The 17,406-nt window shown below is 52.4% G+C and overlaps 1 protein-coding gene across 1 annotated transcript in view; it reads right to left on the bottom strand.

Moving 5' to 3' along the window:
• Window positions 1-4,754: 4,754 nt before the first annotated feature.
• Window positions 4,755-17,406, bottom strand: part of PDLIM4 (PDZ and LIM domain 4) — a 43,327-nt gene continuing 30,675 nt past the window's right edge. Inside the window, exons 4-7 of the mRNA XM_035560741.2 lie at window positions 13,026-13,201; window positions 11,144-11,301; window positions 7,971-8,091; window positions 4,755-7,330 (exon numbers count right to left, since the gene is read on the bottom strand). Coding sequence (XP_035416634.1) covers window positions 7,126-7,330; window positions 7,971-8,091; window positions 11,144-11,301; window positions 13,026-13,201 — 660 coding nt within the window. The 3' untranslated portion in view covers window positions 4,755-7,125. The remainder of the gene's footprint in view (window positions 7,331-7,970; window positions 8,092-11,143; window positions 11,302-13,025; window positions 13,202-17,406) is intronic.

A 17,406-nucleotide genomic window follows, 5' to 3' on the forward strand; every position in this document is an offset into this window, starting at 1 on the left:
GCCTCGCAGGGCCAAGCTCGCCTGTGCCGGCAGCAGGCAAGAGAAGACAGGGAAACATCTCCCCAGCAGTGATCGGAGCCTTACGTGGGCGCTCAGGAAGGTGGAGGCACAGACAAAGCAGCAGGCGCTGTGCCACGGAGCCACCTCCGCAGCAGTGCCTGGGGAGGAGAAGCAGACGGCAGCATTTATCCGGGCCAGGCAGAGACCACTGCTGAGCGGGATAAGCGATGCACCGAGGTGGTGCAGCAGATGGAGAGGGCTCAGACACCGCCTGCCTGGAGAGGGGCAGGGGGGGAACATCTCCATGCCAGGCCTGAGGCACCGCTCAGCCAAAGCTGGCCCTGGTGATAAGAGCAGAGAGGGGCTGGCAGGAGGACGGGGGGCTCGCAGCCCGCAGCGAGGGGCTGCCCTGCCCTGCACGGGGGCTGCACAAAGACCACGGACAGACAGGCAACGTGTGCAGCCCCATGGAGTCGAGAAAGCCTTGTCTTAATCCTTAGTATTAGTGCAATTATTCAGTCGGCAGTAATTGTCTACAGAGGAATCCTTTGCAGTGCTCATAAACTGCTGTGGATAGAGCGCAAATCTAGTGTATCAAAAGTGGTAATGTATAAGACACACATGTTTATCTGTTTTACAGATGAGTCCTTAACCTATTATAAATTTCATATGTTCAACATGAAAGCACCGCTGGGTTTTCTCGTATATGGTGAAGACATACAAATTAGTAGCCAGAGAACCACCTGCTGTCCTAGCCAGCTCTGCCATGGCCCCACCAGATCCTGCACACCAGCACCGTAGCGCAGAGCGCTGCTGCTCTCCTGCCAGCCTTTGCTGGGTGCTCCCCGGATTGGAAAGCCTGCTTTGATCAAACATCGGGGATGGTTCTAGCCAGACACGGAGATTATATGAGCTCCTGCTCTGCTCGGGGTCGGAGTGGTCACTGCCCGTGCAGCTCCACTCTCCCCCTTCTGCTTGGGCAAAGCTCCTCTCGAGGATCCTCAGCCTCATGGGACCCTCGTGTCACGCTCCCAGCAGCCATCTCAAGAGTGGGAATTAAGAAAACACATGATAATTCAGAGTTGTGTAATTCCATATTGTTTGTATAACACTTGGATCATGCAAAAGCTTGCGTATTGACAGGGCAAAGCAAAAATCCATTTTCTAAGGGCGTTGGCTGGCTCTGAGCTGTGCCCGCAGCGGGGCGATGTGCCCAGCGCTCTGCCCAAAGCCTGCCCCCTGTGCCTGCTGCTGCTGTCTGCACCGGGGCGGCTGGAGCCGCTGACCATCCCACTGGGCTGATGGCATCTGGGACAAAATGTTTCTTGGCTCCTTTGAGCTCCTGCCCCATTGCAAACCGGCTGTTCCGCCAGCAGATGTGACTGCGCTCACTCCCGTGGAGCACTGCTGAGGATTGCCCGCTGCAATGCTTCCTCGCAACCAGACCCATTTACAGGATGTGGAGCTTTTACGGGCAGTTGTGGCCATCGCTTCTCGGTTCCTGGCAGTGACGCGTGAACTTTTCTCCTCCTGGGGAGAGCTGGGCAGGCAGGCACTCGGCAGGATTATTTTTCAGGTAAGCACACTTGTGGCAGGCATCACGTACACAGATGGAGCCTGCAGTGCGGGTGTGAGGCTGGGAAAGCCCCCCAAAATGCACCTGCTCAAGGGGAGGCAGCTTTCCCCAAACCTACCCACCTCCTGCTAAGAAATGAAGCACTTTCACCCGGCACAGCATCACTCGACCAGGCGAAAGGCAGCGCCGCAGCCTCCAGCTGCTCCTCGGAGAGCAGCCCTCGCCCGGTTACCTCCCAGAAGAGCTGCCCCCCCGGTGCAGTGTGCTGTGCTGACCCAGGAACCGCTCGCCCAAGGCTGTAAATCCTCAGAGCACGGCAGTTTTTCTCCCACCCTGCCCGGACTTGCGGCACGTCCCGCCTTTCAGCGCTAGGTGGTGCAGGAGGCAGGCGCAGCGCACGGCGGGGCTGCGCTGACCCCCCGGCACCCCCCACCCCGACGTACCTCCGGCACCCCCTGCACCCCCCTGCACCCCCACGGCCGGGGAACACCCCAGGACTCCCTGCCGGGGGTCTCCATCCCCTCCACACCCGCAGGTGCCTGCTGCTGCCCGGGGACAGGGGCAGGGACCGCGTGGCCCTCCGGGGTCCCCCCCCCCCCAGCCCGCTCTGCCCAGCCCGGTGCTCGGTGTCCCTCGGTGTGCCCCTGGGCCGCGGGGGGACAGGCACCCACCGCCAGCCTCCCTGCGCCCCTCGGCTCAGGGACCGAAGAGCTGGGGTGCTTCCTTGCAAAAAATAAATGTTCTCATTAAAAATATGGAAAGCCTGAAGCGTGCCCGAGCACCGCCTTTGCCCAGCCAGAGCGACCCCGTGTAAACGAAGCGCCCCAACAGCAGCGCTGGCACAGCCCAGGCCCTCCCCGTACGAAGAGCTGCTCCAGGACTGCATAAAAATCCAAAATATTCAAGTGTCCTGCTGGGAGAAGCTGCTCCCGGGTTTGGGGAGCGCTGTGGGTGTCCCTGTGAGCCTGTGCTTTCCCTGGGAGAAACTGAGAGGCAGAACAAACTCGTAGATAAGTTCCTGTACAGTCAGGAGCAGTTTTGTCTGTTTTATTATATGTGTGAGGAAGATTTTCTTTTTCCCAAAAGTAATTAAAATAGCCTCTTACACACATGAGAAAGGGAGGCGAGGGAACATTTTTTCCAGCAATCCTCTTTCCCATTATCTCCCCTCCTACGGCACAAGGACTTTTATCCCAACACAAATGGAACAGCTGAGATATTTTTTTTTTAAGGTCCCTGGGGCAGCCATCCAGTAACAAAGGCAAAGTTAAACAACTCCAAACAAAAGCAGCAGAAAAAAAGGGGGGGTGTGGTGGTGGAAATAATGCGGGCTAAGTAGGAAACTTCAATGATGAAGCATGGAAAAAGTTAAACAATTAGAACTTGAACCAATTTGGCTCCGATCCCACCTCATTTAGTTAATAAATGGTGCCCTTCACCACGTTTGATCTTAGCAGCAAAAAGCTTTTTTACAAAGCACGGAGGAGCCCGGGGAGGCGCCCGGCACGGGGCGCTGGGCTGGGAGCATGGGTCCTGGTGCAAGCAGCGCACCAAGTCCGGCTCCGCACGTCTGCGTTCGGGGGGGAACGAAGAACCACGGACTGGAGAGAGAGTCGTCAGCATGTTAATTATTTGAATATGTGCACTAATTAGATCCGGGGTTGCACACCCAAACTATATGAAAATGGAGGCCTGGAGAGTTCGTAGCATATGCAGATCCTCAGAGGCTCTGTTTTTTAAAATATTTAAGGCACATTCAGACAACAATTTCTATACATTAATACCTTCCAAATAAAACTTTTTAGATTAACTATCTGTTGGGGGCAAATAACTCGCATTGCTTCCGACTTTCCCACGTACCAGTGAATTGAATAATAATCAGCTATTCAAAGCAGGCCTATCAAGATTTAGCTATGTAAGCAAACATCCCTCTATTGTACGGTTGCTAAACCCCAGCGAGCCTATCCTCACCCTCTCAGTGTTCACCTGAAATGTTAGAGCAGCCCTGTTGAGTCCTTAATTCCTTAATTACACCCCCTTGCAGGAAGCGCTAGATGAACTCACGATGTTTAATTCACAATCGTTGGACATTTTGTTCAGCTGCTTGGAAATGACAAGATGCTTTCCCCAACTCCCGTGAAAAAAAGCGTCTGGGAATGTCTCTTCCAAACAGTCTCTCCCATGGCCTTTGCTGCTGTTCTCCCTCCTGTCCGTGCCAAATTAACAGTGATTAGCGAGCCTGCCCCTCGAGCCAGTGCTCCCGGCATGGAAATGATCGCTGCGAGCCCGCTGGCAAATGCAGCACGGGGCTGCACCAGCTCCTGCCCTGGCACCCGAGCAGCACGGGGACCATCGGCCCCCCTTCCAGCTGGAAAGCCTCAGAAATAAAGACAAAGTGAATATTTTATGGATGGGAACCAGTATTTTTGACATTTCTGGTCTTCTGGATGCAAACATGCAGAGACCTGGTGAGCTGCGTTACACCGGTGCCAAGGAGAGGGCACCCACGGGTGTTTGCAGGGCAGGGACATGATGGCCCTTCCCAGCTCTGCACCCTGTTGGGAGCAGAATGGCAGGAAAGGCTCATGATTTAAAAAAAAATAACAAAAAAAACACCACAAAATCAGCACCCCCCCAAAACCACATGACAGACCTCAAGCAAGACTCCGAATGCACGATGAGTTACTGGAGAGGTGCAGCTCTCTGTCCCAGGGCTTGTGTTTTATTAAGGCTTGCGGAGTGGAAATCCGTGGATTTGGGATAAGAAAATCCTTTGTGCCATGCTTGGGGAATCAGGCTGCAAGCGGTAGGGGCTGGCATGCAACAGCTGCGCGGCCCACATTACTGCCTGAAACAGAAACGGGCTGGAAGGTCTTCTTTTCATGAAGAATTAGAAAAAACACCCTGCCTTTAAATTCAGGTAAAATTCAAGTCCCTTTTAAGAGGGGAGCAGCAAGGCTATTCCCTCCACGCATCCCAAGTAGCGCTGCTACAAGGGAAACAGTGCTGCTGGGACTCATCAGCAGAATTTCCCCCCAAACAAAAAAGTACCACGAGCTTTCTAAACGTTTATCCAGGACCCGCCTTATCCAGACACTGAGAACCTCTGCCACGCATGTGTGCTGCTGAGGGAGAAACCCGAGGGATGGATCAAAGCGAAAGCCATTAACGTGAGGCATAAAACCAACAATACAACTTTATTTTGTATTTCATACAAACGTTTTACAGAGTTAAATAGAATTAACAGGTAAGGCTTGTGCAGCTGGCCCTTGTTGTGAGCGGGGCGAGGCGGAGCCGTCGCTGCCTTTAGGCATCTGTTAGAGCACGGCCACGGGACACGGAGCCAGAAACCAACCTGCCCCAGGGTATCGCTGTGTGAGGTGGCTTTAAGCTCCTCAGGGGGATCACACGAGCTGATAACTCACAGGAAAGAGTGTCACGAGTGTGTCTGGAAAAACTGATTTGGGGGAATGCATTTCCAAATTAAAAGAAAGGCGCAGGCGAAGCCCAGGTCTGCTCTCCCCACGTCATTTCTGCACTCAGTGCCCACAGGTGCTGAACCAGCTCGTCAATTTTTAAGGTGTTCCCTGTGCTGGAGCCACAGCACGGCTGGCACCTGCGGGGCGAGAAGGCGGCCGCAGATGGCACCAAATGGGGACAAAAGGTGCCAGGATGAAACACGGCCGGTGTGCAATTCCTGCTGCGGCACCGAGGGAGAGCCCCGGGGGGATTTCTGGTCCTGGGTCCGGGTGAGGCAGAGGAAGCAGCAGCGACCTGCGGGCAGTATGTATGGTGCAGCCGCAGAACGGCCCCGCTGCTACAGAGGGTGCAGCACCACCTCCGAAGCAGCGCTGCCGGCCCGTAACGCGAGGTCAATAAGGGAAGTCAGAACAAACGCTGCTGCTGATCGCAAACTAACGAGCTCCAAGCAGAGGCCTGCAGACGAGGGGCAATAACACTTCATACCTGATTAGTGTTAGTCTCCTAATCACTTACAGTTGTCCCGAGTGTTCCCATTCAGCTGGTCCAACCTACCGAGCGAGGCTGTGCAAGTACAAGGAAAACAAGGCTCAGCTGTGTGATAAAATTGCCATGTGTTCCTTGTACTTCGATAATGAAAAATGCTGATGGAGAAGGAGCTGGGGATGGAAGTCCTGCTGCCGGCATCCCTCCGGCTGCAAGGCAGTGCTCGGGTGGGGGGGAAGCTTGCTGGGGGAGCAGCACCCCCCTGCTGCAAGGCAGCCTGGCAGCCTTTGGAGTACCAGTGCTGCTGGTGTCCTGCTTTTCCCTCAATCACCTTGCCTTCTGCTTTTGCCAGGCCCCAGCTCCCTGCACCCCTCCAGGAGCGGTCCTGAGGCCAAAGCCTGGTGCCCGAAGGAGCTGCTGCAACCCCCGCGAGGCACCGCAGCGCCTGGTCTCTGCCTGGCCCTGTAACGCCCTGACAAAACCCCGCTGATCCGTTACATGGGGAAAGAGTGACACTAAAATGAAACAGTTTGCCTGTACAGAAGGTACTTTCTCATTTATAAAGCACAGAAATGTGTTTCAGAAAGGACCTCATGGTACCAACCACATGGCTTCCATCATCGTGGTGGCATCTAACAGCGGGGTGTCTAAACAACACCTCTCTCCTCTAAACACTAACATAAAAACGTTCCTCCAACAAAGCAACATCCCAAGATCCTCTATTTTTTTCCCCCGTAAAATAAAGCGCACGAGAAACCTGGCTAAAAGCACAGTCTCAGGGTATGGGCACGGACCTGCATCAGCTTGCTCCGGCCCCGGGGCCTCACGGTGGGCTCAAACAGCTCTCACGTTACCTCTGAAGTGCCCGGGGGGATTTTGTTTCCCCCTCCCCAGCTGCGAGGTCAGAGCAGACCCAGACGGGGAGGACCACAGAAGCGTAACCGAAGCTGGGTCGGAGTCAGGAGGACGGAAGCAAAGGGGCCGGGAATTCAGGCAGGAGGAGCAGCGTGGGGGCAGCCAGGTGGGCTCCGCATCCTGCCTCAGCATCCCGTCCTCAGCATCCCCCACGCGTGCTGCGAGGTGGCCAGGTGACAGAACAGCCAGGCTGGGAGCAGGGAAAGCCGTGTGGGATGCCCGGTGCGGGGAGGCACAGAGCAGTCATCCACGGGCAGGAGGCTGAAGTCACGACAGAGGAATCAGCTTCTTTTGGTAAAGTGCCTTATGTTCTTCGAGCTTTTAAAACATCTTCCTTGCTTTTTCAGATGGGGGGGAGGTATAGTAGTTTTATAGGAAAAAGAAGTAGGGAATGAATCAATATTTATGCAGATCTGGGATAAGGTTATGGCACAGACTAATAACCCGGCACAGCAACCCAAAAAGCAGAGTGTCAAAGAGAAGGGAAAAACCTGTTCATACGCTTTCAACACCATCCCCTCGAGATCCCAAGTGTAAACGGTTTTATCTACGAAAAGGCATTTTACTCGGGCTTTAGTAATCGGGGTTGATTACAGCCACATTGCAAAGCCGGCGGCGTGCATGTGGGTGGGCGAGCGCCGTCTGACCTCTGCGGAGCAGAGCGGGATTTAGACAAGTTCAACTTTAGCGTTCGGATAAACAGCCACCACGTCATAGCCCTCGGGGGGCTTAACTCTTTCCTTGGCGTGCGTCTCGCAGTAGAGCTGCTCCTCGATGAAGAAATACCCCCTCTGCTTCAGGTTGAGGCCGCAGTCGTCGCACATGAAGCACTCGGGGTGGTAGAGCTTGTCCCGAGCTTTGACGATGGTTCCCCTGGGGAGATGGGGAGAGCGTGGGTCAGACCCAGCGGGGCACGGGGACACGAGCAGCACCGGGGGCCTCTCCAGCCCCCTGCTCCTTCCCCCTGTCTCTTGTCCCCTTGCCGTGCCAGGGCAGAGCCGCAGGCATCTGCAGAACCCAGCACCGCCAAGCCCGGCCTGAGCAGAGCACGAATTACAGGATGAAGCAGAAAAGCACCTCTATTCCCTAAAATCTGACCCCACGTACATCCGCCTGAGAATAATTCCTCAACAAACTAACAAAAATAAATGCAGGCCTCTTCTACTTGACCCTCATGGCATTTCTCCCTCAGTAAGGCAGCGAGCGAGTGGCAGTGCCTTCGGTGCCATGCAGAGCTGCTGGGCACTTACTGTGACAAGCAGGGCACAAACCGTTCAATGAATCACCCACATTTTGCTGCAAGATTCCCTTAAAATGGGCAAGCCAAACTGTCTTCCCCGATCCCAGCTTCAGATATGGTGAGCAAAACAAACACCCCCAAAAACCAACCAACCACCCAACAACGAGGGATTCAGGGACTCTGCTGTAGCCTCTAACTCGTATTTCTGGTGGGAAACGACCTGGCCACGTCCCTGCGTGGGCACGCCGGGGCTCTGCGGCACGCGGCACTTACACGATCCCGTTCCCGCATCTCGTGCACTCGGGGAGCATCTGCATTCCAGACATGGCACCGCCGAGCTTCGGCACCGGAGGCTTGACGTTCCGGGGGTTGCTCAGTCTGTCGAGTTTTTCACCTGCCAAGAGTTTTAGACAGACACAGAGTGAAAACTTGTCCTCTGGGAGCTTTTTTTTTTTTTTTTTAATTTTCATTAAGGAGCCAGACGAGTTCTTTAGTTAATTTTCCCAGGAGAACACACACAGTGCCTGTCACAACTTGCTTGTAAGGAAGTACAGAGCAAAGAGCGAGACCAGCTCCCTCAAAAAGTCGCACAGCATTCACAGGTGCCCGCAGGACAGCACACGGACCCTCTGCTCATCCTCATGGTGCGTGGATGGTGTCAGGAGCCCTTCGCTCCTCTCCCCTCGTACTGCCACAGCACCACCTCAGTACCCGTACGTTGCCAAAAGGCAACGCGGTCTTCCGAAGATGAGAGATGAATCTGGCTGCAATGCTATTTAGTGAGTCAAGAAAGAAAGACAAATGGCAAAAATCTCAAAAAAGCTCCAGGAAGAAGAGGTTCTAGCCCACAAACATTTGGGTGCACCTGCTGAATCCACCACCACCAAGGAGCCAAAGATGAAAGTCTTTTGGAGAACCAGGGAAATTAAAACAAACAAGACTATAATTGCATGCATTCTTCTTCCAAAAGGCTCATTTACTTTAATCTAAAATAGTCTAAAATAAAACCTTCTGATAGAAAATGAGGTTTTCTGGGACACGAGGTCTCCTTTCACAAAGGTCCAACTACAAGAAAGGAAGGAATGAAGCAAATGGTGACCCTTAAAGGTGTGCTTAGACCCCACTGAGCTCTGAAGTTTCAGAACGGGCACAGGTGCTTTCTGGTTGAGGCATCTGTGCACACTGCAAAATTTTTGGAAATTTGTGCTTGGATTTTGCCCCAAAGTGCCCACTATGGCTCTGCACTTTTTAAGGAGACTTCTCCATATTTGCAATCAGTGCCTCACCACAGGTGGATTCCTGATGCTGCACAGGTTTACATGTTGCATTCCAAAGGGCACTACCAGCAGGAGAGCCTGCTCCTCCCATCCGGCACGCCACCGTGCACCAGTGCTCCCAGCACCGCATGTGTCTGCACACCAGTGCTCCCAGTACCGCTGCAGGACAAAGCAGCCCTTCCTAACATGTCCACGGGTCCTTCCTCTGCCTTGCCAGGGAGGAACTCGGCCAGCTGCCGTGGCTGCTGCCTTCCCCAGCAGGGGTATGGGGTGTGCTCAGCCCCCGTGCTGACATTTAGGGGCTGAGCTGCCACTGTCCCTCTGAGACCCCCGGTGGGCACCCAGTCCTCTGGTGGGCTCCTCCGCTCGAAGAGCTTCGTGCCATGCGCCCAGGACAGGGCTGGCAACGCTGGAGAAGACAGAGCTTCCAGTAGAAATGCTTCCCATATAAATCAGCCCCTTCTCCAAGATACCCAGCTGCGCAGCAGGGGAGATCCTGACTTTAAAAGGACAACACGCAGCAGCCCTGGGCCAAACTGGGTATTTTTGTGACATGCGTAGGCTTAAGGAAAATGGAACAGGGTGGAAGCTGTAAAACAACCCAGCACAAACACTCCCAGTGATTTCAGCTTTGCTGAAACATTGCAGAGCTTTCTGCCAAGAGAGATGCTTCTCACTTAGGTGCACCTCGTTGCTAACCCTTACGAAACACACACCGACAGCGCTGCAACAACCAAGGCACCGCGGGGCTGCTGCTGGGCGCACACCCCCGGGCCTGATGGAAAGCACATCAGAGAGGCTGGCGGAGCACCAGGATGTGACTGCAGCAGATTGCTGCTTTTTTTCCAAAAAAAGCAACAACCAAGAACCAGAAACCAAACAAAAACAAATAAACAAAAACCTTATTAAAACGAACAAGCCAGCAAAGCTGCAGTTTTGCTCCATCTCCCTGCACAAGAATGGGAGGAAGAGGGGGAGCAGCTTTATTGGCTTGAGTTATCTCGGCCCCTTCCTATTAGCTCCTTCCTGGCGAGGAGATGTGGGGAGGCAGCGCAGCACCACAGCAAGCTCCCTGCCGGCCTGCGGCTGTGGTGCTTGCCCCTGGTGTCCCCACAGCCGGCCACAGCCACACAGGCACCCAGAAAACCAAAACTGGTAGAAACTCCCGATGTTCAGAAGCTACCTGCAATCATGCTTCCTGTGAAGCAAGAAGCAGTAATCTCCTAGTCAAAACACCGTTCTGTCATTTCATTCACAGAGACACCGGAGCGTGGCAGCCTGGCTCCCTAAGTCTTGCAGCTTCATAATGAGATTTGCAGTAGTTCTTATTTTCCCATAAAATCTAAGTTCCTGGATTCACATGATTAGAGTCCGAGGCTCTTGGAAGGAAACAAGAAGATTTTAGCCCCAGTGATTGTAAAGAGAAGCCTGAAGGCTTGAACACAAAAGCCTCAATGGACTTAAGGTTGAAAGGCAAATAAAAAGAAGCAGAAATGTGTCGTTTGGGGATCTTCTTCTGAATGGTCAGAGCTGGCGACTACCCAAGTTAATGATACAGACAGGAAGCTGGGACAGAGCTGAGAAGTGAGCCAAAAGCTCCTGATCTCTATTCCTGCACTGCTGAGGACCATCCGTGTCCCTGTGTAAATGCCGTTTATTAAAAAGGCACACGGTTCTCCATCACTGATCTTACACAGCCACTTTAAATCACTGCATCCAAACAAACAATTCCGGGAAAGCAGCTGCCACGTAGATGCCGTTTGCAGATCCACAGACCTTCCACGTGATGCCCAGCTCAGCCACAACATTTGTCAAGCACCCAGATGCTGGCCCGAGCTTCTGCCCGTGCGCTTGACATCCTGATTTGAAACCTGATGAGACAGCTTAGCTCCAAGTCACGCGCAGCGAAACAGAGCAGCCCAGCCGGTCACTCTGTAAAAATGCCCCATCAGCTCCTGCCAACGGGTCCTTTGAGGCTTGCCAAGCTTCTGGACCTTGGGAAGGGAAAAGGAATGGGGTTAAGCCAGCAGCAGCAACTTGGTGGATGTGGGAGCCATAAAAAGGGGCATAGAAGGAGCGAACGAAGGCGAGAGCCCAGCTGCTGCTGGGGAGGTTTCGGGGCCCCTCCGGGTGACATTACGGGTGCCAGCCGCCTGCAGACCTCCTTACCGTTCTCCCCAGCCTCCAGCATGCCCTGCAAGTATCGGAAGGATCCCGACTGCTTCGGCTCCGAGACGGGCTTCTCATAGTCCTGAAGCATCTTGTAGACATCTGACTCCACATCAATCCCATTTCTGTTCCGTGGGAGAGACTTTACGGGGTCGATGCTGTTTGGAAACAAAGAGACACTCAGGTCAGATATAAACAGCAAGTGTCAGGTAATCAGGGGTGTACCTGGACTTAATCCACTTTCAGACAGATGCTGCGAAACACCTCTCTTCCCCCGTGCCTCTCTGCCTGCAGGCATAGCCATGCTAGGAGAACAGCCGTCCGACGGGGACGAACTTGTTTCCTGCCTGTTCCCCGTTGAGCAACGCAGCTCGGGCAGGACCAGCTACCAGATGCCTTCGGGAAAGAGGGCAGCTGCAAGCACTGCAAATTGCTCTGCCACCCGTGAGATGTATTGAAAAAAACTGGATAAAACAATGCGTTTAATTAATTATGCAGGGCCAAGGGAATCCAGCCACCCCCGTACCAGTGCACAGGGAGAGGTTCCTGCTGCCAGCACGGGGGTCACAGCGTGTGGTGGGGTTACCCACAGTCACCCCTCTGGGTCAGTGTCAGTGTGGCTGGCTTGGAGTCAGCAGATCCATGTGCCAGAAAGACCAGAGCTTCGATGAGGAAAGCAGCCTTCCATGAGAACGGAATACAAAAACATTCTCGTGATTTACTCCCAAGTGCTGGCCTTCAACATCTACACCCGAAGCTGCCTGCATCTGGCGCGCCTGGGGTACGCTGAACTAATTGCAGTTTAAGCCATTGTGCCAGCTCGTTCAGCACATCCATACACAAATAGCATAATTTCAAATGAAAAATACTTTGGGGAGATGTTTAAGCATCCTGCTGAGTAGAGATGAGTTCAAGTGTTTTTATGCTGTGCTGAGGCCTAAGAGCGTACAAAAGCTCCATGACAAAGGGCTCCAGTCCCCTTTCTGAGTGCCAAGAACATCCAGGTCACTACAGAACCAATAAAAGCAGCAAGAGCCTTGAAGCCCATCAGAGAGCTGAACACGTTGCTGGTGTCACCTGGCTCCCTTTCTCCACCTGCCTTCCCCTCGTGCCTGCCAGACCCCAACCAACCTCGTCTGCAGAAGAGGCCGGGGCAGTGCCCGACTGTGCACAAATTCAAAGGGAACGCGCTTCTGCCCCAGTTCTGCTCAAACACGGACAGAGCTCATCTCCCGACTTTGGCTCACACGCATGTAACTCCAGATTTTGTTCTTAGTATTTCTGTGTGGTTCTCATCTTTCCAAACTCATTAACTTTCCTGAAGCAGCACAGGGAATAACCTGGCTTGCAGGGTCAGTGAAATATGAATTCATACAGGCACACAGCTCCTGAGATGAACACAAACTCTCATTGCCCTTGTATTTGATACAGACCTTACTTTCCTGCAGAAAGTTTTGCCAGTCCGTGGGAGCATAAATCATCGGCAGCACCAGCCACGTGAAAGCCTCACAGCCCGGCCTGTCTCAGAGTTAGCATTACCCACATGAACTGCTCTTGGCTATACAAAAGCTTCTTCTTTCCTATGCATGTTATTTACTCCGCAGCACCAAACGGATCGCACATTTATGAGCATCCCAGTTTTCTGGGTTAATTTCCTCTGCGAGCAATTCCGGCGCCCATTTCAGGTGCTGGCTGCTGAGTTTGTGGAAGCACCATGCTGACAACTACGAGGACAAAACCTGTCAACCCTGTCCCAACCGTGTGCTTTGAAGAAACAGGACTGTGATGCTCGTGACACCCCCTGGCACTGCCCCCAGGCCGGGGGGCTGGAGCCGGTGCCTGCTGATGTTAGTACAGAGCGTGAACACCGCGCTTGTCATACCTTTGGGAAGAAGCGATGTGGAGCCCGCTCATCTGGGCTGGCAAAGCGGAGTCGGCGCTGCTGTTGGCGTAGAGCCGGGTGGGGTTGTTGTACTGCAGGTTCAGCATCTGCTTGCTGTCCACCGGGCTCCCGGCGGCGTGGGGCATCGGCCGCTTGTTCAGCGCGGGGCCGTTATCCTGCGCGAGAAGGGGAAGCAGAGAAACCCGTGAGGTTTATCCCTCCTTGTGCAAACACACGGAGAGGCTGCTCTGTGATGTGAGGCTGCAGTAGTAACGGTTGATATATGTTGTGGAAACTAGAGCTGTGCACCAGCAGAAGGAAAACTCGGTCTGTAATCAGATCTTGCTGAAGCTGTGCAGCTTTTCCTGGTCTCTAATCACAAACGTGCCTGCTTCTCCAGGGCTGGCCATTGCCAAGTATTCTCTGTTTATCCTCCTGTAAAAGCATATTTGTTATTTCCTCAAAAGAAGGGCCGTGAGTCTGCTCGAGCCTGCTTCTAATTCCCTGTTAATGCACTCCTGTGGTGCTCAGCCCCTTCGAACTGCAGGCAGGGCTCCTGGCGCACACCAGCACGCCGCGGCGGAGCGAGACCTGGACCTGGGGACACATCCCTGCATCTTCGTCTTCTTTCAACCACCTCGTACGCAGAGACCTGTGATTTCAGGAGGTTTCCTCCCAAAATAAGATCAACTGCAGTGTGATAAGTGCGTTGGTCAAGAGCTGAGCTTGGTATTTGTATCTTCATGGCCTTTTTAATTCTTAGTTTTTAATTTAATAAATCAGTATTTGCAGGGACAACTATGGGAATCTTTCTGTCGTGTCATCTCAAGTCAGGAACTTGCATGCCACTAAAATGCAAGTTTTTCTAATGATTTTAGCTACATACATTACACATGTGCTGTTCAAAAGCTTTATTACTCGGTCCTGTGCATGCCCACAACCAAATATCGCCCATCCCGACCCTTCCCGCCCGACCCAGCCTGGAGCTGCGAGTGCCCGGCACCAAGCTGCACAGCCCATGGACATCACTGCTGCTATTTCCATTCGCCTGAGTCACAAACACGTCTGCACTGATGAAATAGATGCTTACACAGGTGGCTGTAATCTCTGTAATCTGATTTAATCTGTCTCAGGGCAGATCCACCGGCTGAGAGCAATGCCTGTGGCTGCAGCAGGGCGAAGCTCGTGCAACGCCGAGCAGAGAGAGAAAACATCGCCCTGCAAACAAACAGCCAAGTGCATGCTGAGGGCTCTTGTACAAAGCTTGCTTTTGACTAAAATCATCCAATAAATACTAATGGGAAACAAATGTCTATCACTGGTGCATAGGAGAAAATACTGGCGCTTCCAAGCGTAGTAAAAACGAACAGCTAAGAGAAATAAAAAACAGATCCTGCTAGAAAAAGATTTTGGAAGTCCGATCCTTCGGGTTCTTCCTTATGCAAAACCCCCATTGATAAAAACAAGGCTTAATTAAGAGCTGCAAGACGGGGCCTTTGAATTCCTTGTGCCACCAGCTGAAGGGCAGCAGCCTCAGGCAAGCTCCCCTGGGCAGTGTGCTCCACGCGTGCACGCACGTGGGAAAGCAGCTTCCAACCCAACCACTCCAAATTAGCTAATAAAAAAGGAATTTCGCTGCCAGGAATAATATAATTTTAATTGTTCCCCAATTTCTGTTCTAAAAAAAAAAAAAAAATTAAAACCAGGCTAGAGGTTTCCAGTTCCCAGATTTACATTATTATTTCAAGGGAAATAAAGAAAATACTTTCAACCGTGACACGGAGAGGAAAAGAAGGATCATAAATGTTTCGGGAACAAAAGCAACAGCACATGCTGCCTGGATGGCAGAGCTACGGACACTCAGGCTTCAAAAAGCACCAATTTTTAAATCCCTGTGCACCTAGGCCCAAAGGAGCGCGTTGTCCATGGGCTTCCCCCCATGCCAGGCTCCTGCACCAGGGCCCCTGCTCCCCCCAAGTGCCACCAGGCCCTTCCCAGTCACCTCTGGGCTTGCTTTAAGCCACGGCAGCTCATAAAGCATCATCCACTCATTCCTGCTAAACCCAGCAATTTGTAAATCAGGCACAAACGCCTCTGTAAGCTAAAGCTCACTGCCCTGACACACTCCGTGAGTCACAAGAGCCTCTCTCTTGTCTTCCTTCTCGGTCTTCAGTTTCTCTGTTAAAATCCGTCCTGATGCATGAAAAACTGTTCCCTGGACTGAGTTCAGTCTCCTTTTTTCCATCTCGCAAGCTGCTTCGGCGTTTTCCCACGAGACCCGTGCAAGGCTTTACATCATGCACAGCGCTCCTGCATTCGTTCTCAGAAACCTAGAACCAGATGGGTTTCTTTCCAGTTCTCAAATTCAAGATCACAACATTTTTTGCCCCTTTGGGACCTAATTTGCTTTTCTCTGCTGGCTTTTTTTTTCCTGCTTTTTATGGCCTCTCCTAAATTAAGAGGGTTTGCAAACCCTTTCTAAGAGCTGGCCTGCTCAGTTTCACCAAAGAGAGCTCTTTTAGCCTGCAAAACAGAGACTCGAAATCTGTTTTCTCACGCTTGCCTTCTAGGAGCATCAATTACGAAGTGCAGCTGAACTGACACACAGCATTTGGGGCTCCCGGAGCCCATGCTGAGCATTTCAAGCCTCCAGCTCCCGGCAGGAGCTGCGCACGTGTTCATCCCTCTCCGGACACCGTGGGGCCATGTGCCGGCTGAGGTCTGGGTGCAGGGAGCAGCTGGGTTTGGGTGGCTGCGGGTGCCCAGCAGTTCTGGTGACTTCCCCTGGCTGCTGGAGACCCCAAACCCTTCCCTCTGCTCGTCTTCCACCAGGGGAAAGGTGAGCAAAGAGGTTCGAAGACAGTTCAGAGCAGACGGAGAAGAGTCGGTCTGCAGCGAGAGCCTTGTGGGCACCACGTGGCACCCACCCAGGTGACACCTCTGTGAAAATGGGGAAAGAGAAAATTAAGTGCCATGAGTGCCCAGTTCTTGTCACCACCACTACACAGCATCGAGAGTGATAAAAGGATTTTTCTTTTTTTTTTAAGAAAACAACCCGTACTGCCAATCAGCTGAAGCCTACAGGCTGCCTATAAATCTCACAGGGAAAAAAGTTCATGGGATTTGTGCAAGGAAATCTGGAAGAGAAACAGGCTGCTGCTCTGCCCAGCTGATGTATCAGGTCTGCATCTCTGCTGGAAACAGGAACGCTTCTTCGGCTTCCCTAATGAAAACCTTTTCTCTACATTAATATGCTAATCTGATTTTCTACTATGTTAATCCTTTCTCTCCAAGGATAGCACAAAGGCACCCAAATGGGTGACAAGCAGAGAGACTGCGGAGCTGCCTGGTCGGAGCAGGAACCACACGGCTCTGCCGGCACGTCCCACTCCTCTCCCGAGGGGCACAGCAGCCGTCGCCTCACAGCCACCCCCAGCCACGCAGCACGCACAGCATCTGTCGGCGCTGGGGCCGGTGCCTGCAGAGAGACCCTACTACAATATGTCGTTTCCAGTCCCAGGAACCATCCAGGAGAACACTAAGAGGAGCAGGCTGAACATTTCAACAGAAACGCAAATATACTCCGGGTCTTCGCTATTTCCAGCCAAAACATTCTCTGGTTAAAGAACAAGATCAGCTTCGCCTGCTCATTAAAGCTGTGCTGCGGACTCCATTGGAGCAGATAAATTGGGATATTTGCTCCCCCGGCTTGCTTTTTAGTCAAATCTGTGATATAAGAGAAGACCTAGAAATTAAATACTTTTATCAAGCTAATAACTGCTTGAATAAGCATTCCCATAGCTAGGAGGAGTGTGCAGCCAACCACGAGGTTTGGAAAGGTTTTGAGAACTAGCCTCAGTCTGTCTGTCTTTGGGAGAGTTTATCCTATTTTGTAACCAACTCTTGTAGGGTCAACAAAAAGCATAAATCTGTTCAGATTTTTAAAATATGTCAAGGCAAGCATGCAGTTTCGACTGCCTGCTTAACAGGAATAGTGCTGGGATCCAAAACTGGGAAGACTTTAAATCAAGGATTTAAAGCTAAGCTCTTCCCTTGGCAGGCAGAGCTCCCACGTGCTCGCCGTCTCCGCCACTCTCAGTACCAGCCGCCCTCATTCGTGCTCCTTACAGCCGCGCTGTGCAGCCTGGCAGGAGCTACCTGCCCTCGGCACTCACAGGATGTACTGCACGAGACATTATTTCTTAAGTTTTGGGAACCTATATTTCTGTCCTGATACACTTTGGTAAAATACATCCGACCTTCCTGGAAGGAAAAAAAAAAAAAAAGCTATTTCTTCTTCGGGCATCGTGCAAAATGCCCCATTTGTCTTTCAGCCTTTTTCATCTACAGGCCTTTAACTCTATTGGCCAAAGGTTTTAGG

The sequence above is a fragment of the Cygnus atratus genome, chromosome 14 (genome assembly GCF_013377495.2).
Source record: "Cygnus atratus isolate AKBS03 ecotype Queensland, Australia chromosome 14, CAtr_DNAZoo_HiC_assembly, whole genome shotgun sequence".
In the NCBI taxonomy this organism is placed as follows: domain Eukaryota; kingdom Metazoa; phylum Chordata; class Aves; order Anseriformes; family Anatidae; genus Cygnus; species Cygnus atratus.